Source organism: Centroberyx gerrardi, chromosome 11, assembly GCF_048128805.1.
Source record: "Centroberyx gerrardi isolate f3 chromosome 11, fCenGer3.hap1.cur.20231027, whole genome shotgun sequence".
NCBI classification, from domain to species: Eukaryota; Metazoa; Chordata; class Actinopteri; order Beryciformes; family Berycidae; genus Centroberyx; species Centroberyx gerrardi.
The window spans coordinates 26704841-26728225 of NC_136007.1; the positions used below are offsets into that span (position 1 = coordinate 26704841).

The following is a 23385-nucleotide window of genomic DNA, read 5'->3' on the forward strand; positions in this document are numbered from 1 at the left end:
GCCCCGCCTACCACGCTCCACGCACTGCGCCGTGATTGGTCCACGTGAGGTGAGTGACGTCGGAAAGCGACCTTTGGTTGCATCTGATTGGTCCACGTTCAGTTAGTAGGCGTGGATTGAATGATGACATTTCCAAGGTGAGTCTGCGCACAGAATGACTCCTGTAAATATTGCATGTTACTGTGAGAAGCAACTAAACTTCTCTCCTGAATGTTTTAAACGTCTTTCTTATGTTTTGGCAAATTCTATATTCAGAAACAAATTTAAGAAGCAATCCCCAATATTCCAAGAATTGTTACTGTAAATAGAATGTTTCATATAAGAAACATTAATATAATATTAAAAAACTATGATAATGTTGTTTTTTTTGCAAGACCCTGATTAACATTCCAATGAGCATTATTTATTGATTGGTTGATTTCATTTTAACACTCACATTCCGTGGTTTTTGTCTATTTTCATGTAAACTTTTTTTAATAAATACTGTGATATTTTCTTTACTGCTATACTGACAAAGACTTTAATTTTACACGTTTGTTTAAAAAAAAATAAATAAAAAAATGGATGCCTCCTGTACTGCACACAGGCAAAGTTTACCCAAAGATCCTGAACTTAACTGTCAAGATAAGAAGTTCCTGGACTCAACTGTCAACATAGTTCACATCCTACTCTAGTAGGAGTGGAAAGAGTGCTACAGTATCACACTCAAGTAGAAATACTGTTTCTTTGCTAAAGCTGTAAGTAGAAGTAAAAGTACTAGAAGTATCTACTTGAGTAAAGGTAAAAAGTATCTCAATTAAAATGTGATCACAGTTGAAGTTACTTCAATGCTTTTTTTCTCCTTTTTAAAAAAAAAAAAAAGACATTGTTACATGCCACCTTTCCCATGCAATGTAAAAAGCACGAGACGGCAGAGTTTGAACTATATTATTTTAATTTAAAAAATAAAGTGCACCAACAAAGTAAAGCCAGATTTCTATCTGCTGACTGACTGCTAAAAGCATCACAACCAGCCAATTTATGATTAGTCTGATGCAAACCTTAAGGAAAACCTACAAAATTTGAACTCTGTAACGGATGTGATTTAAAATTTATTTAAAGTGTAATACTTCAGTCAAAACATATTTAAGCTGCAGTAACATTATTATCCATCCACCCTTGTATTACAGCCTATGAAAACCCTTGTCTGCTAGATGAGTACATGCATACAACAGTCTAAAATTACAAAACTTAGCTGGCAAGATAGCTAGCTAACACATACAGCAACTAATTTTGCAAAAACTTAATGAATATTCATTACTGACATAATACATTACCATTCTACTCATGCATGAAAGAGGAACGCTTGCTAAACAAAATAGTTTTTTAATACTACTATACTATTTTGGCTACTATTACTAGTTGAAAGGACTGTAGTTGGGCTTATTTTCAGTGTCCAGACAATGTTGCAGCTATGCTAATGAAAATATTGTGGAATAGATTGTCCATCTCCTGCCCAAATCCCTTTGAGTCACACATGCAATTAGTGTAAAAATAAATAAATAAATAAATAAATACTAAATTCAAACTTATAGAGTAATGTGATATAGGTGAACTGTATTAACACCATTCAAACAGTGATACATTTATGGCATAAGCATACCAGCAAAGACAGATTGACACTAACTGGGAATTTTCCCTCTGTCTGTGAAACATGATTCCACAGTTATGCAAGAGGCAAAGTTGGCCATGTACTTTGTAGGCTAAATGTTTAAATTGTCAACTTTAACCTTAGACAACCAAAGCACACACACACAGAGAGAGAGAGAGAGAGAGAGAGAGAGAGAGAGAGAGAGACCCTAAACTTCACTGTTATACTGTCTAAATAGTGCGCTGTGGAATCAATTGTACGTGTGACATGTTAACAGATCCAGTGACTAGTAGGATGAGCACATAGTTTCTAATAGAAGTAGTGAGTTCAATGCAATTCTACTGTAACATTTGTTTGAAACATGAGACCTGAGCAGATTGAAATGCTCTTAAAGAAAGAGTTTGCTGGTCATAGACACAGTGTCAGATGCTGAAGTGATGAGTTAAATCCCCAGATATATTCTGAGAACTGAAACATAGCGATCAAATTTAACACTATCATAGAAAACACTAAGGTGGTATTGTGTTACATGTCTTAACACTGACTGAAAACATATACAGGCCCACATAATGCTCATTTATATTTCACAAATCATCACAAATAGTTTGTAGTGTCTGCACTATCATGGTGCATTTCTGTAAAGTGTCTATATGCCAATTTCAAGCTATGTATCATGGACATGATTTTGTAATTGCAAAATTTCATTGAATACATGTAATTTATTTTTTTTTTTTTAAATTATTAAGTGTACAACACAGTCTGATCAGTCAGTGTTCTTTAGAGGCAGCTTTTTTGTAAGGAGTTACCTACAAAGGAATCTGGTTTGAGACAGGACTCCATGTTTCTCTTTCGCCCATCCATGCAATACAGGTGTACCCAGACATGTTTTTGAACTCTTACAGTAAATTCATGTTCACAGTACATATCATTCACTTCATATCAGTCCTCTCTCATCAGAGGGAATGTGAAAATTGGTGTGTGTAAGTAGATCTCTGCTGTGCACATAAACTACACTGTTTTAGAAGTAGTTTTCAGAGGTGCTTATGTTAAAATGATCCCTAAGACTTTCAATTTTAGATTCACAGGAAAGTGTACTAGTGTAAAATTGGTACTCATGAAAATTGAATTGCATTCAGTCCATTTTGTGATGTGGGTGGTTGGTACAGGCTTGTGCTGCAGTAGAGGGCCTATATAAATTCTTACACTCAAGCCCCTTGTGAGCCTCTTACACCAGTGGAGTTACCTCAAGGTTTAAAACCTTAGCCCAATTTTGTTCTACAGTTACATCACAACTTTGGATTATAAATCAAGTGTAAATTTCACCTATATGCAGATGACACTGTTTTGTCTGTCCTCCTTAAAGCAGGCCCTTAGTGACCTCCAGCTTGGTTTCAACTCCCATCCACAAATCTGTAATCTCATGGTTTTCAATGAACCAAAAATCTGGGTTTTCTTTGTAACTCCCTCTACTGAAGTAAAAGATATACATATTAATACAGTAAGGGGCATCCACATAGAACATGTCACACAATTCATGTATGTTGGTGTAGAAAAGAGTTACTTACCCTAGAACTCAGTTTCCCATGATCCTCTACTCAATCCCACTTGAACTTTTACCCTACCACTGCCCAGCTGTGGATGATGAGGACTGATGCACTCAGTTTGTTCCTTTAGTCTATAGAACTGTGTTCCAACAACCTTCCAAATTAGCAGCGTTCCCGCTGCCTTAAACATTGATATGAAAAAACATATGACAAATGTAAGTGGTTTATTTAGTCTTTCAATTGTGTTAATTGTAAAGACATTTTGATTTTCATGTACATTTGTTAACATGTATCTGATTCCTGTTGGATGCACTAAACTGGTGTTTAGATATGTCAACTGTAATCATTATTCAGCTTTGGTAGTTATTATTTATAGTTGGTGTTGTTTTTGGTTATAAACAGTATCTTTGTAGGTAAGTGACAGTTTAAGTTAATTTAATATTAATAATTCCTCAGGTATCTGTAGTAATGTGCACTTATGTATATTTGAATTGAATATTGAATTTGATTGAGGTTGAGTATTCTGTTTATTGATTGATGTATTCCTTTTTCTTGATTTGTACTGCAGAACCACACACACACACACACACACATACATTCAAATAAATTTGATGCATCGATCTGGACTGTGGGACATTTCTTATACAACCTGACCGTTGTACCATGGTGGTGATAGTCTGTTGAACACCCCTTTATAATGGTTGGCATCTAAATTGGATATCACTTTTCTTTGTAAATCCAATGTTGCGTGAACATGAAAAATGTGAGCGAAAGTGGCATTCTGTATAGAAATGAATCTTGTTTTATGCCTAAGAATGCAAAGAGAATAGTCCCCCCAACTCTCATTCATATTTTTGATTATGTTGAATTTCCATGTTATTCCTGGAGAGTGTGTGTCATTCGCCCCTGCCATCCATTACAGTTGATGTCCAACCATCACTGCCTGTAGATCACAGATAGTGTACATCACTATACCACAGAAAATATTTTGATTCTCATCCCCCTTTCATTTTAGATCTTTTAATTCTGTACATACAATGGAATGTTTATATTTTTTGTAATGGATTGTGTTTCTACCCTTGTAATGATTTTTCTTCATTTTGTTGTTCATCCTTTGTTTCATGCGTCTCTCTTACGCTCTTATTTTATGATGTGTGCTTTTTATTACAAAGCTTTACAATATATTTTCAATGATAATACTTATACCAACTGTAAACAAAAGCACTGCTCTCTGTGATTTCCCATGTTTAAATAAAGATTATGATGAGTGAATGAATGAATGCTTAACCAAACACACCATGTCAGGGAGTGGCTGGTTTGATGCCCACAACTGGTAGCTGGAGGACATAATAAAAATCTTTCCTGGTTAAATGGTTGATGGGATACTTACAATGTGAAGTCAAAGATGAACTTCATACACCCAGGGTATCCATCTGCAGCCATTGTCACATCTCAAGTGATTCCTTTAGATATGAAATGCAAATGCAACTCACTAAATCTCTCATTCAGATTTTTCAAAATGGATCCAAAACTTTCTCAGTGAACAGAAAGAGTCTTCATATGTTGGGCCTTCAGTGCCATCAGGTTGTATGGATGCTGAAGGCCTGTGTCACGTGACCAAAAGTTAAGTTGTGTCTGTGTTTTGTGCACAGTGATTTACTTCTTCATTTAAATGTGGGATGGGTGAGTGGGATCAGAGGTAATAGAGAAAGAGCCAACAAAAAAAACCCTATAATATTCCTATAGGGAGTGATATTGTGTGTGTGTGTGTGTGTGGGGCACTCAATAGTGAGTTTATAGTGACCTTATCCTGCTGTATGGTATTTTTCATCATTTCATTTTTCATAGTCCTATAACATTCTTGTAAAGACTTCTGTGTCTGTGGTATTCAATATTGACTTTATATTGACTTCATAATGTTATGGTATTTTATCTGTATCAGTCAATAGTGAGTTTATAATGACATTATGTAGGCTACTTTATAGCATTGTTATGTGCTATGGTATTCCTATAGGTTCTTGACTGTGATATTTGTATAGTATCCTTCTTATAATTTACTATAGGATTACTATAGGTCTTTTTGCTACTGTTCTTTATTACGCGCAGCATTGCGCCGTCATAATTAAGTGTTAAGTTCAGTTTTTCACTGCAGCGTTCAGTCAAGAGCAACGATCGAGTGACTTGTTTCCAATAAGCGATTTCTGAGTACATGGACAGACAAAACCAGCAACATGAACTTTCCCGACCTGATTGACATTTCCAGCAAAGACGTTTCAAAGAAGCCAGAGAAGCTTCTCAAACGAAGGGACAACGCACAACCCAACAAGGTAACGTTAGGCTTGATTGATTTTTCAGTTAAGACTCAAGCGTTTCACATCAAGGTTTCTCAAACGTTTTGACCCCCATTTGACAAGATTAGTAAATGATTAGAAAAGTCCCTCTTATACATTCTCTGTGATTAGTTCTTATCAGTTGAATTCTTAATAAAAAAAAATTAAAAACTATTTCTCATTTTGCTGGGGAACCCTCAAGGACCCCTGAGGGTCCCTACACCACACTTTGAGAACCACTGCTGTTGGCTATGGATTGAATCATTGGTCGCTACTCAATTTAAGATCCTGCTTTGCTCTGTTTATACTATTTAAGAGTATAAATTGATGTAAGCCAGCTTCACAATCTGCCAGTACTCCTTGTTACAGCCATAGACTTTGTGATGGTTTTGCTCCAAGCAGCATCCTTGAGCTAGTACAGTGAAGTCAGTGAAAAAAAATAGAAGATGTACATTTGTAGATTAATGTGTGCTCATTGTGTAATTCTCACTGCAATATCATCCCATCCTTTCAGCTACCTACAGGTAAACCTGCAGCCCACCCACAGTGGTTCAAGCACCAGGCTGAAGGCATTCAGCAGGGATTCAGCAGGGTCAAGCAGCCGGTAAGGTTTTTAGGTTTTATATTGGGCAGCTGTAGAAAGATAAAGGCTTTTTGTACTATAACTAATAGTACATTGGCTTCCATTTTTCAAGTATACATGTGGAGGATTGCTTTGTCAGAGCAGCACTCCCCAGCCTGTAAAATAGCAAGATTATTATTTTATTAAACCCATAACAACAAGTAGCATGCTTTGTTCACCACACATACACACATGTAAATACAGGAGCACCCATTCCTCTTTTACTTTTACTTTTATTAATTACATACTGCTCAATAAAGAACAGACATGATTTGTACTAAATGTGCAGAAAACATTTTTCCTGTTTATAACTTTGTTGTTTATTGCTATGTTGTTTAAGCCTATGATTATTGTTACATAACATGGAGGTTGTTGTTAGTTAAAACTATCTGTTTTAAAGAACTATGAATTTCTGACATTTTTTAGTTTCTGTTGAAGGTACAACCACTTTCAGGTTAAACCATTCCCATTTACTTTTTTTTTTTATCCTAATACAAATTAAAAGATTTGTTGATTGAACACAGATACTGTCTCTTTTTTGATGCACAGAATACTGTCACCAAGAGAGGCACCCTGCCCCCGCTGGAGCTGAAGTCTGCTGCTGTGAACCCTCCCAAGCGCCCTCAGCAGCTGGACGCCGTCCTGCCACAAATCCGCAAGAGCCGGCCGAAAACGCCCCACCATGGCGGTCTTCTGGTCAGTCCTACTGATTTCCACATTTATTATCATCTGTGTCCTCATGAAACGTTTAGGCAAAAATTTTCACTGTGTGCATTCGATCCCTGTGAGCAGCAGCAGGAGAGAGAGCAGAGCGGCCAGGTTTTTGCCAAGGAAAGCTTGGAAGATTCCAAGCAGAAGCAGAAGGCAGACAAGGGGCGGTCCTTTGACGGACGACTGGCCATGTCCGCTGCATGTAAGTGTGGGCCGAGACCAGGAGGAGGGCTCCTTGAATCGTTTAAAAGGTTTAGGATACAAGTTTTAAGGCCTTTTTAGAATCTTGCAGTATAACCATGAGAGAGGGACATGGAGAGAAAGACATCTGACAGACCTTTTCTTCCCCTCCTTACAGATGTCTTGAAGGCCTGCAGGAAACATCTGACAGAGTTTGAGCGGGAGGAGATCAAAAACTACACACAGGTGTGGTACCTGGGCATGAATGCCAAGAAGATCCGGGGATCCAGGTCCTTCCTCCGCAACTCTGGATATGATGATGAGGATGGATACTACAGGATGGTAACTACTGAACCACTGGCTGTAGGGATGGACAACATTTAACTAGTGTTTGAAGCAGTTGAATTTTGAAGTTTACCATTAATTTCGTCAGTGCTATGTTACTTACCTTCAGCTAATCTCTTTCCAATTTCTTCCAACTTGTTCCAATAAGTGATTTCTCCTCCTTACTAAAAAAAACATTATTTCTGAAGAACGGCTGCCACTTCATTCATGTTTGTCACCACATAAACATTGTGCCATTGCATTGGGATGATTGGCAGTTCCAGTGGATGTGGATATTTGGAGGCTTTGCACTGTGGGATGGCTAGCTAACGTGGGGTGTGTTTGTCCTATGGTGGATTTCATCAGCTGATCAAGGGCTAAACCTTTTCTCCACAGGTCATGAAAGACCACTTGGCCTATCGCTTCGAGGTGCTGGAGCTGATCGGTGAAGGCACCTTCGGCCAGGTCCTCAAGTGCCGGGACCACAAAACAATGGAGATTGTGGCCCTCAAAGTCATCCGAAACCAGGACAGGTGAAAGATTTTCTAAAACCAAAGTACAGCAGACAGGATTGTTACATTAATGAGACAATAATTCTTTATGATTCAGTTTAGACAGCAGTCGCTCATTATCGCTGAGGTTATATTGTTCTCTGTGGTCCTTGGTATTCAGTTTCCACCGTGAGGCGCTGGCCGAGGTGAAGATTTTAGATGTGCTGCGGAAGGTGGACAAGAACAACACGGCCAACATCCTCCATATGAAGGAGCATTTCTACTTCCGCAGCCATCTCTGCATCTCCTTTGAACTCTTGGGGTACGTTCAGAAAACACTACACTTGCTTTATTATGACCAAGCAGCTGGACTCGTGCAAGCAAACTACAGATTAGGACAAATTTGTACCAAAAGTAGGAAGGGAGTATGGTTTTTCCCGCTTACGAGGAACTGAAAATGGGGCTGGGGGGTTGTTTGAGATCAAAAAGTAAAGGAAGTGTATTGCTCTCATTCTCCAGGAAAGACCTACATGAGAAGATCAAGGAGAACAACGTCAAGGGTTTCAGCATCTCTCAGGTGAGACGGTACGCCACAGACCTTCTCAACTGCCTTCAGATGCTGAAGAAGGAGGGGGTCATCCACTGCGACCTGAAACCGGTAGGAACCATAGGAGACAACCATCCATTGTTTCAACTCAAAATCAAAAACAATCCATGAGTGTTAGGTATTCAAATCAAATTCTCACTGATTCTTGATTCCTCGCCATACCTGGCCATACCTACATGTTGCTTTTTCAGGAGAACATCCTTCTGTCCAATAAGGACCATGAGCAGGTCAAGGTGATTGACTTTGGTGCGAGCTCCTTTGAGTATGACAAAGGTGAGTGTGTGGATTTTTATCATTATATAGTAAGCCATGTTTCTTTAAAGATATTGTAGAGTTGTGAATTGTAGTAGTTGCTTGATATTTGAAGTAAATGAAATACTACAGACTTTGTAAACTGTCTTTCCCTCTTCCTCCTCCAGTCTATCCCTGCGTCCAGACTTTGTTCTACATGTCCCCCGAGGTGCTGCTGGGAAAAGACTACAGCGCGGCCGTCGACATGTGGAGCCTGGGCTGCATCTTGGCCGAGCTGCACATGGGCTCCCGTCTCTTTCCAGGCACCGACAGGGAGAACCAGTTGTACTGTATAATGGAGGTAATACTAAAAGATGTGTAACAGTAACTTCAGGCCATTTGCTATTTCATTGACTGTAGCAAATATTTATTAGCCAAGATATAATTTGGTTTGAATGCGTATTATTTAAGGTGCTGGGTATCCCTCCTAAAGAGTTCCTGCGGACGGCACCCAAAATGGACAGGTTCTTTGGTGAGCAAAACCGTTGAAGCCTTTTGACTGTTTCTTGGCTGCGCATCTTTATGATAGGGTCAATGAAGTTGTGATCCTCTGCATGATATTGAGTTGTCAATATGTTATGGTTGTGCAGATTCTAAAGGCATGCCAAGGAACCATGTCAACAGTTTCAGTCTGGCCGAGCTCCTGAATACCAAGGACGTTAATTTCCTGGACTTCATCCAGCGCTGCCTCAAGTAAGTGCACTCCCTCAGAAACACTCCATAGGAATTACACTTTTCCATATCTGTGGAGTTGTCCCAATTCATTTGTTCTTTCATTTAAGTTAGCCAAACTTTCTTTCAAAGTATCTTTTAGAGAATCCATAATTTCTCTCTGAATGTGTGGACTACAGTACCTGCATGTATGTCGTTGTTTAGATATGACCCAGAGAAGCGCATGACACCAGAGGAAGCTATGCAGCATCCATGGATTAAGGAGCAGCACCACCATTTGGCCAGACCGAAAACATGTGCTGCATCTAGACCAGCAACTAGATCAGCTGCCACAGCACTCTTCAGCGGCAAGGAGGGTAGTCTGCTGAAGAGGGAGAAAATGCCAGCTGTGCGGCTGCAGCCGATCGGGGAGAGGGCGATTACCTCCAAGGCGGGAAATAGAAGAGCTCTGTAGTTTCCCCGTAGTCTCTTCTTGTACAGTAATCCTGCTTTTAGGTGGTGGCATCATTGTGCTGATGGTCTGGTGAACGGGGCCCGGACGAGAGGAACCTTCACCCTGGTCTTCCTCATTCTCCTGGGTGTCACGGCCTCCATGGTTTCTTCCAGCTGCTACCCACCACTTGTTCAGGCTTCCCGTCCAGCCAACAGCGAGCCACACTTCAGCCTCCATCTGCCCCACCAACCCCTCCTGATCTGTGAAGGTGAATCAGACTGCAAATACCTGAGAATACGTACATTAGATTTGACTTGATTTGTAGTCACTGAAAATACCTGCAAACCAGCGTGTTAAATTTGAATCCACAGAAGAAAAAAGAATCACAAAAGTGCAAATTTATAAGCATTAAATTTGCACTTGAATGCAGTTTTTTAAAAAACAACTACAACTGTCGACACTCTTCTTGTGACTTGTTTGTCTCAAAACGATTTACAAACTTGTAGAGGGGAGAGGTGAGGTGAGAGGACACTTTGTTCATCTGACCAATCACACTAGCTGCTTTTTACAGATGAAGCCTGTTGGACCTTCATCAGCTGTATGGCTGAACAAAGGACACTGCAGCAAAGACTTTACCAAACGCTCTCTCTCTCCCCACTTTCCTGTCTTTCTTCGCTGTACTGTCCAATAAAGCAGAAATGCAAAAAAAAAAAAGAAAAAAAAAGAAATGCATTTGGCCACATTAAGTATAAATAACCAGGAAACGGCTTCAAAACAGGTGGCAGAAAGCTTGGATAGTAACGTGTCAAAAATGGATTGTCAGGATACGTGGAAGGGAAAAGTCAGACGAAATGTTTACTGTCAATTTTAAAAGACAACTTATGAGAGAAAGGGACGTCTGCGGCAGTCTGTGATTTTTACTGACAGATTTGTGAATCTTTTCTGTGTATTTCAAAGTTAAATCGCAGGTTTGTGGATATTTTCTGTGACTCTAAATTCCAAAAAACAAATTGAAATCCACTCTCCATGTTCTCAGGTGTTTTTGAGTTTGATTTACCTTCATAGATCGCTCCATGGGCGGCACGGTGGCTCAGTGTTTAGCACTGTGGCCTCACAGCAAGAAGGTCCCTGGGTTCGGATCTCAGCCCCGGTCCTTTCTGTGTGGAGTTTGCATGTTCTCCCCGTGTTCGCGTGGGTTTCCTCCGGGTGCTCCGGTTTCCTCCCACAGTACAAAGACATGCAAGTCATGTGGATTGGACACTAAATTAGCTCCACATGATTCTGAACAGGAGTAAATGGGAAAAGAAAATGATTGAACCCTCCACCCAATCTACCAATCTTTTACCAATAAAATCTCCTTGCATTTTATTTGTTGAATCATGTTTGTTTCATTTAATGTTAAATCCGCACAGGGATTTTTTGAAGTGTATGAATTCTAAAATGCTGTCCTTGTTATCTATTGGTTTCAAACAAGGTAAATGTAACCTAAACCATGTACAAGTTTGCACATTGTCGTCCTTCCATCCTACAAAAGCATACACTGTTGATAATGTAATAAATCCAACAAATCCTTATATTAAATGAGTAATACTACCTAATGCACATCAGTACAAAAGAGTGCAAAAATAACCACTTCAGTAACAGCACAGTTGCACTTGGGTAGAACATAGTTGCTCTTTGGTTGCAAAGGTTGAAGTTCATTGGTCTCTTGGCTTCAGAGTATCAAATTCCATTACGTCTTCAATTGTAGCTGAACAATCCTGTTCTAAACATTGTGGCTGAGATATCAGCAGCCTGCATGTTGGCCAGTTCCCACATCAGTTATTATTAATCAGTAATTAATGATTCATTCTGCCCTGAACAGATTAGGAGGTTGTTCTACAGTAAAGTCAATATGGCTTCCATGAGGCCTTTAGGTGTTCCCCCTAGCCAAAGTGATTTACAATCAATACAACTTCAGAATAAAATGACATTCCTGGATTTCATTTTACATTTCAGGCATTTAGCTGAGGCTTTTATCCATTATGATTCATAATAAATACAACGGTGCCTCCCTCCCAAAAATATAACAGGCAAATAAGGATCAATAAGGGATCAAACTGGATCGCTGTCATTGGTACAGTGGCTTGGCTGTGTGGGAGGAGGTGCCGCCTGCACCCTTAGGTGTCCATCATTGTAGAACCTTTAAATATTTGGATCCTGTTTTTATGGTGTTATGGCCTTTCAGTTTGACAGTATGACCTTATATTATAGTGCCCCCATCAGGCCAATCTGTGTAATTTTTTAAATAAACACAGTGCCAAGATGCATTATCCATTCAAGTTTGTTCAAAATGGGATCAGTGGCGTCTGAGATATGATTATATGATTTCATAAATGAACTGTTCCTTCAAAATGATATAACACCGTTGATATGAGCAATAGTGAATGACTTATGAATACATAAAGCCTAGAAGCAAGGCTAAATATCTATATCTAAATTATTATGGTATAAACCAAGTCCTGGGATGCATGACATTCACAATTTTATTCAAGTTAGCATGACAGACGGAGTAATCAGTAACCATTTCACTGATGATTTAATTATTTTTAAGAGCTTGTGCAAGATTAATGATATTTAAGAGTACAACCAAGCACAGTGAACCAGAAATTCTCCAAGGCGTGATTCAGCAGGGTTTATAGACACAGTATTAGACGTTTCAATCTTAAAAACATTTTACACATGTCCCCAATGAAAGCGGACACACACACAGGGGAACTATGCAAACAAGTTCATCACAGGGACTAACAGCAGGCAACTGTGCATTCTCTGCTAAATAAAGTGACATCCTGTGCAGCAAAGCTTCAGGTCAGGACCCTTGATGATGTGAAGCGGGACACAAAATGGCTCCTCAGGTAGGATTCGGACCGTATTCAGTTTGGCTGGAGGTTCTAGCTGTTCCTCTTGGTGTGGATGAGAACGTCTCTCTGCAGGTCCACTTCCAGACTGGCAGCGTTTTTGCTGCCGGGAAGGTCAGTGACCAGAGTCAGTTTGTTAAACACTCCTCGGCCAAAGTAGTCGGCCACCACTGAGAACCCGTCATTGGAGCTGCGTAGCTGAAACACAAAGAAAAGAAAAAACAGCTTGAATTTTTCCTGCAGTATTATGGCAACGGTATTATATATTATCCAGACAAAACGTATCAAAAATGAGCACAATTAGATTAAATGTTTATGATCACCATGGTTCAAGTATATGGAAAAAAACATTCAGTAGAACATACCAAGTAAAAAAGTACAGTAGCCTATATATGCAGGGTGTACAATGACAAAAAATGACAGCAGTTGAACATATTGAGACAGACAAAAACATGAAAAATATGTATAGTATGAAAATGTATTAAAAAAATGAGAATTTATGCGGTATGAAATAAATACAAGTATAGAGATATATGCAATATATATATTAGAAAATATGAAAAAAGATTTACAGCATATATACAAGAAAAAATGTCATTAGCTCGCTATGATGTCAGATCATAAACCTGCGCAGAATTATGCTGAAGCTTTCACAGAAAAAGTGATTTCCACTGCAGTCAACCGGCCAATCACAGCAGAAAGCAGCCTATAGGAAGCGATGATCAAAGAGAGGGGGTGAATGAGTGAACAAATGACATGTTTTTAGCTTGAGTTTGGTTCACCTGTCTGGTGAAGTGGTCGTGCAGGTCGCGCTTCTGGTCCTGGGCGCGCAGCATGTCCATCACCTTGCGGTTCTCCGGGGTGCAGGTGGGACACTCGGCCTCGCTCTCGGCGTAGCTGTCGAAGCAGTGCTGGTGGAAGGAGTGGCTGCACAGGAAGTGGACGGAGGGCAGCTCCAGGGGGCTGTTGCACATGTTGCACTTGGTCTTCTGGAAAATCTTTGCACTGTAAGGAAACGTGGGGTATTACGTAATCTGTGACCTCTATTGGTGACTAGTAGGAACTACATCTGGGAGATAACATCTGTTTTTGCTCCAAAATAAGAGTATGAGACGCAAAGTGAAGCCATTGGTTAGTCATTGGTATTGATCAACAACCCTTTCAACTGAATCTCAGTGAGACTAGCCTGGTTAAATGCAATAAATAACACTGGCATTCTTTCATTCATATCACAGAAAGTGGTACAATGAGACATGCCAAGAGGAAAGGTGTTGAGTTACTGTTTGCCTTTGTGTTAGAGATGGATAAAGGTGGGATTTAGTCATTGTTCTTAGGATTGGGTGCTTGTAAAAAACGGTGTTTGAACTAACAGACACTGCTGTTATGTAGAAGATGCTGTAAAACCAGGAAAACAGAATTGCCTGATTAGAAATGGGTAAAATGGGTGTTGTGTATCAATGAAAAAGCGAGACCTGATAATGACAGATATGTACCTTGGACACATAAAAAAAAAACTAATCTTGAAAAAAATCCCATCCCTCATGTTACCAACCTGCTTCTGAGCTCCTGGATCTCGGAGCGGAGGTGGGCCGTTTCCTCGCGGTACTGGCAGATCTTGCGTTCGTCGTCCTCAATCTGCTGGCTCTCCCTCTGCAGCTTGTTGATGAGGTAGTCCTTGATGACGGACAGCGTGGCCGTCGAGTTGTGCGCCAGCGTCTGCACCACTGTGGCCAGAAACGGAACAGGTATGAACGCTGAGCGACACCTTCTGGTCAAACTACATGCTACTGATGCTACATGCAAATAGCCTTAGAGTGGAGGGAATAGTCAACCTACAGGATGTGTCATGGCGATATTGGCCTATTAAAAATCGATTATCGGCCAGTCAGTATCATTCACCTCTGATAAGACGGATGCAGTTTGTTTGATGATGTAGTTATTGCATCATTGAGCAATGTTAACACTGGTTTTCTAGGGGAATCCCTCAACTTGAGCCTATTTTGATCAGACTCCATACAAGTATGGATGAATAATAATATTATTATCCTGGGTTTCAGCGAGTAGTTTTAGCGTCCCATTGTCTAACTACTGTTTCAGAGGCTTTTCCACCATCACAAGAATCAAATTCTGGGGCTACACACCAAAAATGTAAAATGTTTTAGCATGGGAATAATAAAAAAAATATTGAATATCAGCAAAAAATATCTGCTATTGTCAGCTTGAATCCAAAAATATCAGTACTGGCCTTCAAAAACCCATATCAGTCGAACCCTAGCCTGATCACATATTTACAGAATAACTGTAAAATTTCGGAAAGCTCACTTGTATTACAGTGAGAAGAGACTGCTACAGAGAACATGGAAAAGCGCGTCCAGCTCACCCAGTAAAGGAGGCATCAGGTTGTTCTGGTCGATGTGCAGCAGGACCTGGCTGATGTACGCCTTGCAGTCCTCTTCTTTCCTGGCGAAGTATCCCAGCGCCTGCTCCCACAGGCAAACCTCCTGGTCCCCGTAGCGCTTGCAGGCCTCCACCACTTTGCAGTACTCCTCGTTCTGCATGTGGTAGTGCATAATCTGCTGGTACCTGCACGGGAACGCAAATAATGATGTTCATTTTAGCGACAAATATTACACATTCAAATTGTGGTGATACACACCAATATACAAGGATCATAGGGATAACAGTAACACCATACCTTTTTGGAGCCATTCTAACCAGACATGAAAATTACTCATTTAATTCCCACACATGATACAAAATTATTTTCTAAAAATGTATTCTGAAGCTGTAAATAGTTTAGTTTGTCTTTGTAAACACTTTAAAATCTACTACAGTGAAATCAGCGGCTATTAAGCAATTGAATTCTAGTCAAATATAAACATCTATAGCCTTTACCATCTGCGGCTCAATAATATGCAGCGTGGCAGTTCTTTAATTGTGCTGGTAATCTCTGATATGCGATTCTAACACTTCAGATGTTTACTAATCTGCATGCCAGTATTGCATACAGTCAATGGGTATCTGCAGTATACACACATATTGTAGTCTAGCTCTTTGTCATGTAGTGGATAAATGCCTAGAATTAAAATCAGATCACTAGACATTTCTGCTTAGCAATACACTTGTTTGTGCACACTGAATTACAATATGCTGTATTTATTCTTCTGTTTGTCCATCTACACCGACAAGATAAATCAGACAGATATATTGTTTTTATAAAGCAGACTGCGTGGGCTAGTGGAGGTAATTTAATGCCGCAGCAGGCTAACACCACTCATCAAACTGTCATTCTTTTTTATGAGTTCAACTCTCATCGACTACTGCAGGTCTGAACTTTCAGATTTATGTCACTGACCATCTCACACCACACACTCAAGTTGTGAAAATCAAACGTGTTTGAAATCATCTTGATGGCCCTGACTGGTCTACAGCTAGATTGGGAGACATGAGATTTATACCTTAACCCTCTCATAACACAAGACTGAACTACACCAGATATTGGTCACTACTGTCCCAAAATATGCTCCGACCAGCGCAGACCCAGCCTGACTCTCCAGAGGAAACATTAATCTCAGCTCAGTGAAAACCAGTTTTTTCCAGCTCATTTAAAAACCCCTTTCAGATGTTTTTCAGACACTCACAGTTTGCCCTTCTCATAGAGGTAGAGGACGCCTTCTTTGAAGTTGTGCATCTGACAGAGGACCAGGGCCTTGTCAAACACAGTGTTGTCGCTCCTCAACAGAGACAGTGCTGCCCCCTGCAGGACCTTCTTTCTCTGCCACACAAATAGAGAAAGATGTAATGCAAAACCTTTACAAATACACCTACAATGATTTTTCATTTTGCTCAATAATATGTCTGGGAGGCTTTCAGTTTGCTGGATTGCCATCACTTGAACCGGTTAATGCAATCTGTGTTCTACATATATTGTGTAATCCAGTGTGGATTCATGTTTATAGTTTGTGTGTGTTGGTGTGTGTGTGTTACGCCAACCTCAGGATCCTGTTCGTGTGCCCAGTCCTGCAGCCGCAGCTCCAGCAGCGTGTCGTACACACCCTGAGGAGAGAAGGGCTCCACCTCGATCATGTGCTCCAGGAAGGCCTTCAGCTCCCGTGGGTTGTTGGCGAAGATTGGGATGAACTCCTCAGAGTTGGCCTGGGACCAAAAGGGATATTGACAGACCTTTAAAAAGGGAAAATCCCCCCCTCGGGATGATACACTGACTGTTGTGCATCATCGATCTGTCACGGTGCATTCCAGGAGTTACTCTGTGATGAAGTGTTGTGATTTACCTTTTTGTTGTACCCGCTTTCTCTCAACCTGCCTTGTCTACTTCTACTTCAGTTAGTAATTTCCTACGTTTCCCTGAATGTGGGTTTGTACGTGACCAGAGTCAAGATATCTTGATGCTGGATATTGGATATTCTGTGGATATATTTTCTCAAATATTGAAACCAGTGGTTGTTCTTCCTCTTCCAGTAATCACAAATATATTCATCAGTGTGGTTTTACTGGTTTGCTGTACAAGTTATTGAAGGTGGAAAAACGAATATCCACTGAATATCCAGTATATTCTATATCAAGCTAACCTCAGACAGTATTTACACGTAGGTAGAAGAGCAATAGCCATAGCACTAGCTGTTGTCGTGCCCCTTACACAAAATACAACATGTCTTGTGGCTGCATTGCATTCTGGTCTATTGAGGCTACTGTCAGTGGAGAAAGTGGTCTCTCTGCCTCTTCTACGATGGATTTCTCCCTGTATGATTGTTGAACGTCGGTGCAAAATGGTGAGTCTAGGAAGAAGGGACTGACACCAAAACCTGATGTTTACAGTTGAGGTTTTAGATCTTATTGCTATGCCAAACAACAGCAACTTTAAGTATTACTTGTAGTTTGCTTTACCTTGTTTGCCGAGCCTCTCTCCAGGCTGTCTCTGTCGGCAGCGTCTCGGCTGGGCTGGTAGTCGGTGCACAGGCCCTTCAGGAGCAGCGTGGTGCCGTCGGGGACGTGGTGCATCAGCGTCTTGCCGTAGCGCTTCATGTTGCTCTCAGCCTGTTCGAAAGGCAGACGTCCGATGTAGCGGAGCGCTTCTTGGTAGTTCTGTGACACGGAGCGAGAGAAATGGCGGTTGAACTGGATGAAGTGTTGTAAGTGCGTTCATCTGGATAATTATCATTAGGGTTATGATTTGTGTCCTATGAAGCAAAATCTTGCTTGTATACTTAAATGAATCAAATTGGATTACTAATACAAGGTATTTAGGTTTTTGTTTTCCACTTTAACGCTGCAGTGCTACTTCCACAGAAAAACATGGAGCAATTACGTTTTTTTTTTTCAGAATTAACTTGAATGTGAATTAGTAATGAAGCCAAAGTCAAAATCATCTGCTATTCAAGACTAATTTCAATAGTAAGAACAGCTGGTGACTAATTCACAACTAATCTTGTCAGAGACAAATACTGTAAGTTAAAGCACCATTTTCTAAGTTTTTCATTTAAAATTACAAATCAGTCTGAATCATGTAGTTGGGTTTTGGCTGATCATCAGCCCATTTCCCCTGCTTGAAACCTTCTGGAGCTGCCAAAATGAACTTGAATGGCCAGTAATGATCCTCTCTGCACACAGAAACTGTTGATTTTAATGTTAGCACTGATGGGATTTGATATAACTAATCGACAGATATATTATAGATATTTCTCCTAAATGTCTGGAGAAAGAAAGGAAAGCAAAGCATATCCCTAAGCAGGTGGTGAAGAAGGGCTTTCCTGATCCTAATGGATCAGAAATGGCAAATATTTCCCTCTCCTCACTATAGAGGCTGCCAAAAGTAACTAATTTAAGCTGTAGGAGTTCTGACAAGGAGTTCTGAGTTTAGACAAAGTACTTCTCAGCCTCGCGCCAACAGATTATCTTAACACAGGTTTGTAAATCTACTTCCAAAATGTTTTAAACCTTGAGGTCTTCCAGCTGGATCTTCAGGTACCACTCATGGTGCACGTGTTTCTCAGCCAGGAAAACGGCATGGCTGTGGTAGCCGGCCTGGCGGAGAACCTTGATGGCGATCTCGACGTCAAAGTGGACCTCACTCTCACTGCTCTGTTGACAATACGTGGGACGAGAATAGCGTTAGAATACGGTGGTCGTAAATGACCTGTTCAGTAAGAAATTATAAATGATGCGTCCTCAGCTTTCCCAGTCACACTCACCTTGATGAACTCTTCCAGCTTGGAGCTGTCCTTCAGCTTGGTGTAACAGTTGAGCAGCAGTGTGGTGTGGTCTGCGTTGGCCAGCGACTGCCTGTGCAGGGCTTGCAGGTACGCCGTCAGGTTGTGGATCCTCTGCGCGTCCAGGAATTTCCTGATCACGTAAGACGGTTCCAGTTTTCCAATGGTGCTGTGAGAACGTAATGGTGAAGGTTTAACAGCGGTTGATTTACCAGGGAGAGTGCTCGACAATCCAATCCCCAAAAGCAGTTTGAAGATTTGCACTTGTTCTGTGCTTGTTATGATGACAGTATAAAAATTGGGGCCTCTGTATTTTCTATCCATTTATCTTACATATCCTTACATATCCGCTGATTCTAGATGATACAATAGTAAATAAAATGCTTAGAGTTTAGTCGTAATACTTGAACATGTCTTTTTATGTAGTTACCGGATGTACTGCTGGATGGCGCCATCATGGTCTCCCTTCAGGTAGAGGTGATCACCATACTGTCTGAAGATCTCCGACAGTCCGTCACTATCCAGGTGTTGGCTCTTAGCCAGGTTTATGGCCATCACAAACAGGTTCTTCTTGAACAGCATCTTGAAAGACAAACAAGGAGATGATGTCTCCTGGAATTGATCCCCCTCCTCACTACTGCTCTTTTAAACCCTTTTAAAAGGTTATGTTTCCTCACGCTGCCCTCTGGACTCACCTCTAGTTTAGTCTGCGTGTCCTTCTCCTGGAGAACAAACATCTTCCCGTCTCTGGTCAGGATGTAGAAGGAGCCCCACTCTGCCAGCACATCGATAATGTCGTCGAAAGAGGCGCTGTAGGCGATGAACTTGTTGTCCAAGTCGTAGATGGTCAGAAGCTGCTTTTCTGATGGAGAGGTCTCCCTGCTACCGAACGCTGTCCTGGGTAGAGAGTAAATAGTGTAAGCTGACCCGTAAAAGCAGATGTATCTGTGTGAGGCTTTCTGTTAGCTGGAATTTGCTAAATTAAAAGCTGGGATGAAAAATTAAATCAATTAGACAGCCTTATGCAAACACGACTGCTTCCTTTCTGGCTGAGAGTCAATTAGAGAGTCAAATAGTCATTAAAAAATCTTTTTCAACTAGTTCATCTGTATGCAGATGATGACCGAGATGCGCCATCAATGATATACACATATTCATATATACATATACTGATATACACATATACTGTATATCTGCACACTCTGGACATATTTCTCTACATACATTATGTTACTATATTTCTGTACATACGTTACTTCCATCTGCTCTGCCTGTTGCGTCCATGCACATGACCTGTGCATATTCCTGTACATACCTAAGATATGATAAATGCCAACCATGCACATTTGCATGTTTGCAGTTCTCTATATAAGGTGATAGCTAACAATATACATCTGCACGCTGTGGACATATTTCTGTACATAATTTACCTCCACCTCTATACATGTGACTAAGTGATTATCTGCAATGCATATGTGCACAGCCTGGACACATTTCTTGTAGAACTGTTTCTCCCATAATGTGAACAGTTAGGGATGAATTTATCTAGTGTTGACCTTACTTGCTGGGTGACTTTGTGTCCCTGATGAGTAAGAGCAGATAGCCTCGGTGCCAATGGGCCAGCAGCTTGTGTCCATCGAAAGCGAAGCAGGGCCCTCGCTCATCGGGCTGGTACAGGTATACGCATTCGTCGCCGGCCACGATGAACTGGGAATCCTGGGAGGGATCTGCGAGGGCGGAGCAGCGCAGCGCACAGCCATGTGTGTCCAGTTCTAGTTTAGGATACTCCTTGATGGACAGGGTGTAGCACTGACCATAAGGAGAAAAGTAGGGGGCAGAAATTAGGTCAGAGAATGGCAAGATAGTCTAACATAGCTTTGTTTTCATGTGAAAACCTAGTAACTCCAATTTTGATTAAACCCTTTTCTATAGCGATTGGATAAACTCAAAAATGCATGGTGGTCAAGCTAAAAACAATGTTTTTCTGAGTTCCTTAACAGTTGACATTTTGGAGATACAAGGTTTCCCCCCTGACAGCAATGATGTTCAAGGCATTGTAACATAGGCCCCATAAAGGCCTCATCTATAATACAAATGCATACCAAAGGGTGGCTCCACCCAGTGAATATCAAATAAGAATAGAGACATATTTAATCATAACACTGATTTATAAGGCTACCCATATAATGACTGGAAGTTTGTGATGGGTTCAAACAAAATACCAATTAATTTTGATGATGTAAAAGGACTATTTATGCTTATGTTGAGGTACAATACACCTATATTTTGAATAAAGATATGAAAGTTGAAAAAGTTTCTCTTCAACCTGCAAGTCACTCTTCAGGAAGCAAGCTATATAACTAAATAAAGTGATATAATTAACACAATCTCAGATTAAACATTTCAGTCATCCTAAACTAACTGGCAACTGGCTAAAGGAGGTAGATAACTTGACAGTCATTAAAAAGTCAATTAGCTCGTTTCCCAGCGAATCAGTGTAATCCCAATGACTTACATGGACTTTCTCCAGCGTGGCAACAAACAGATGCGTGACCTTGCCCATCTGGCGGAAGGCGAGGCCTGTGACTGGGCAGGTTCCCTCGTGCAGCGTCAGAGTTTTACTGTGTCGATCCCTGGTGATGTCGCCCTTGGTCAACACCACACTGCCATCTGTGAAGCCTGACAAAAAAATACAGCATCACCATCACCCACTTGCAAACAGGAAGGAGAGAGCGCTACGGCAGTGGACGATCAATAGAGCTGATTGGCGGGCTTAAAGCGGGCCTTTATGTGGCTTACCGATTGCCATGAAGTTGAGGTTCTCATGTACGCTGAGGCAGGACACTTCTGTCGGCTTGTTCCCAGGAATGGCAGGAAAAATCCTGGTGCACAGAGGATTTCCGCTGTCTCTCTTGTCGAGGTTCCAGACCTTTACCTGTGCAGTGAGTATTAGATTCAGTTTAGTGATGGTCCATCAAAAACAGTGAGACAATTGTTCTAAGTCTTGTGTTTCTCTGGAGGTCTGTGCACTTACCAGGGGGTTTATTCCGTGTTCATCCTGCCCCACCGATACAAGGATGCTGTGCTGCTTCAGTTGATAGAGGTGTGTTACCCGCAGCTTGTAGGCCTGAAAGGAGGACAGCTGCAGGGAACGCGTCAAAAGCGAGATCTGGCCTTCCATATGTAATATTTAGGGTGTTAAGGTCAAATATCTAGAGTTGTGGCACGGGATAAGCAGGATATGTGATGCAAATAATCTTAGCTGACTAGGCCCAAATCAACTGTGGTTCTATTTCCCTTACAAAAAAGATCTTATAATAAATTTTAGAAGCATACTGTTATATCAAAGCTATACTGTAGGTCCCCATGCAGTAGGAATGTTATACTGATACCATGGGAGATTAAAAAAAATATATAACTAAAGTACAATAAGGTCACAAACTTACTACTGAGTACCACAGACACACTACAGGTCCCTATAGGAGTAATACAGGAGTACTATAGCGATTTTTCATCAACGTATTATTTCAATAAAATCAACTTTTCAAACTGGTTCACACTGATTGCTATCGTCCTCCACTGTGTATTTAGGTGGACGGATATTGTGGGAAGAAGAAAACAATTATAAACGTTTAACACATTTAAATAAGTGCTGTTTGGTGTATTTGATGTATGCCGAAGTGAAGAGTAGCTCCTAACGACTCGTAAAAAGTCTTAAGTCATGTTCTACCCGGTATGTTCCCTCGCCAATAAGCAAAGTCACATTAAACTGCCAGATTTTTTAATCGACTTTGGCGTTACGTTCTCTCCAATACGAGAGAACGGGAACATATCGGGGCTAAACTTCTCCTTTCCTTCTTCGCTACCTGTCACTCCTCAGCTCACTTCCCTTTGCTTCACTATTGAGACCAAATCATTGTTGTATTAATTTGTAAGAAAGCTACCAAATAGCGTCTTTGCTGGCTGGCTTGAAGTATGTTTTTACCATAGCTGAGTCTGGGCTGGGTACGCCTGACATGCTCAGCTGTCAACAGCGTTACATTAGCTGAGCTCGTCACTGCTGTTAAAGGATATCTCCAAGAACAATATGGCCCCGGCCGGAGTCACAAGCCGATATTCCGCTTGGAAGGGCAAAGTTTTTTCCATTATCCACAGGATCTTTCACCGTTTCTTTGTCAAAAAACACAAATTTTCTCCACTGTAAGAATGCTGCCATTTTGTTAGCACTAGCAAAGTATCTTTAGCTTAGGAGGAGGGTCTCATGTGACACTAACACAAGTCATGTGAACAAACCGGAAGCGGAAATAAGTAAATATAAATAAATAAATAAATAGTGGCACATGAGGGGTTCACAGCATGGTTAACAGTAATGTTAAGAAGCCCACTTTGTTTTACCTGCGATTCAACCAGTTATTTATTTTTAGCC

The 23385-nt window shown here is 40.8% G+C and overlaps 2 protein-coding genes across 2 annotated transcripts; one reads left to right on the forward strand and one right to left on the reverse strand.

Annotated features, from left to right (window-relative positions):
- Positions 1-5405: 5405 nt before the first annotated feature.
- On the forward strand, positions 5406-10101 carry LOC139923857 (dual specificity tyrosine-phosphorylation-regulated kinase 4-like). The gene is made up of 14 exons (XM_071914739.2): positions 5406-5501; positions 6019-6108; positions 6676-6822; positions 6919-7039; positions 7196-7359; positions 7738-7874; positions 8014-8154; positions 8352-8490; positions 8631-8712; positions 8859-9031; positions 9142-9202; positions 9321-9423; positions 9607-9832; positions 10009-10101. The coding sequence occupies exons 1-14, from the start codon at positions 5406-5408 to the stop codon at positions 10099-10101; spliced, it is 1773 nt and encodes a 590-aa protein (XP_071770840.2).
- A 2185-nt stretch (positions 10102-12286) lies between these two features.
- Positions 12287-23190, reverse strand: vps11 (VPS11 core subunit of CORVET and HOPS complexes). The gene is made up of 16 exons (XM_078286578.1): positions 23030-23190; positions 21994-22138; positions 21759-21894; positions 21475-21638; positions 20521-20768; positions 19655-19856; positions 19390-19541; positions 18942-19128; positions 18688-18831; positions 17638-17835; positions 16726-16887; positions 16374-16507; positions 15113-15315; positions 14285-14456; positions 13515-13737; positions 12287-12930 (listed from the first exon to the last, which is right to left on the reverse strand). Exons 1-16 carry the CDS (start codon positions 23173-23175, stop codon positions 12766-12768), a joined length of 2781 nt encoding a protein of 926 aa, XP_078142704.1. The 5' UTR covers positions 23176-23190; the 3' UTR covers positions 12287-12765.
- Between the last annotated feature and the right edge of the window lie 195 nt (positions 23191-23385).

Excerpts from the sequence above, each read along its gene's own strand:
- LOC139923857 (XM_071914739.2), top strand. The coding sequence starts at position 5,406 with ATGAACTTTCCCGACCTGATTGACATTTCCAGCAAAGACGTTTCAAAG. Across the intron at positions 7,360-7,737 it reads AGGATGGATACTACAGGATG|GTCATGAAAGACCACTTGGC; the intron begins GTAACTACTGAA and ends TTTTCTCCACAG. Across the intron at positions 7,875-8,013 it reads GTCATCCGAAACCAGGACAG|TTTCCACCGTGAGGCGCTGG; the intron begins GTGAAAGATTTT and ends CTTGGTATTCAG.
- vps11 (XM_078286578.1), bottom strand. The coding sequence starts at position 23,175 with ATGGCAGCATTCTTACAGTGGAGAAAATTTGTGTTTTTTGACAAAGAA. Across the intron at positions 16,888-17,637 it reads AGAGAGGCTCGGCAAACAAG|GCCAACTCTGAGGAGTTCAT; the intron begins GTAAAGCAAACT and ends TTTTGGTCCCAG. Across the intron at positions 15,316-16,373 it reads CTCTATGAGAAGGGCAAACT|GTACCAGCAGATTATGCACT; the intron begins GTGAGTGTCTGA and ends GTTCCCGTGCAG.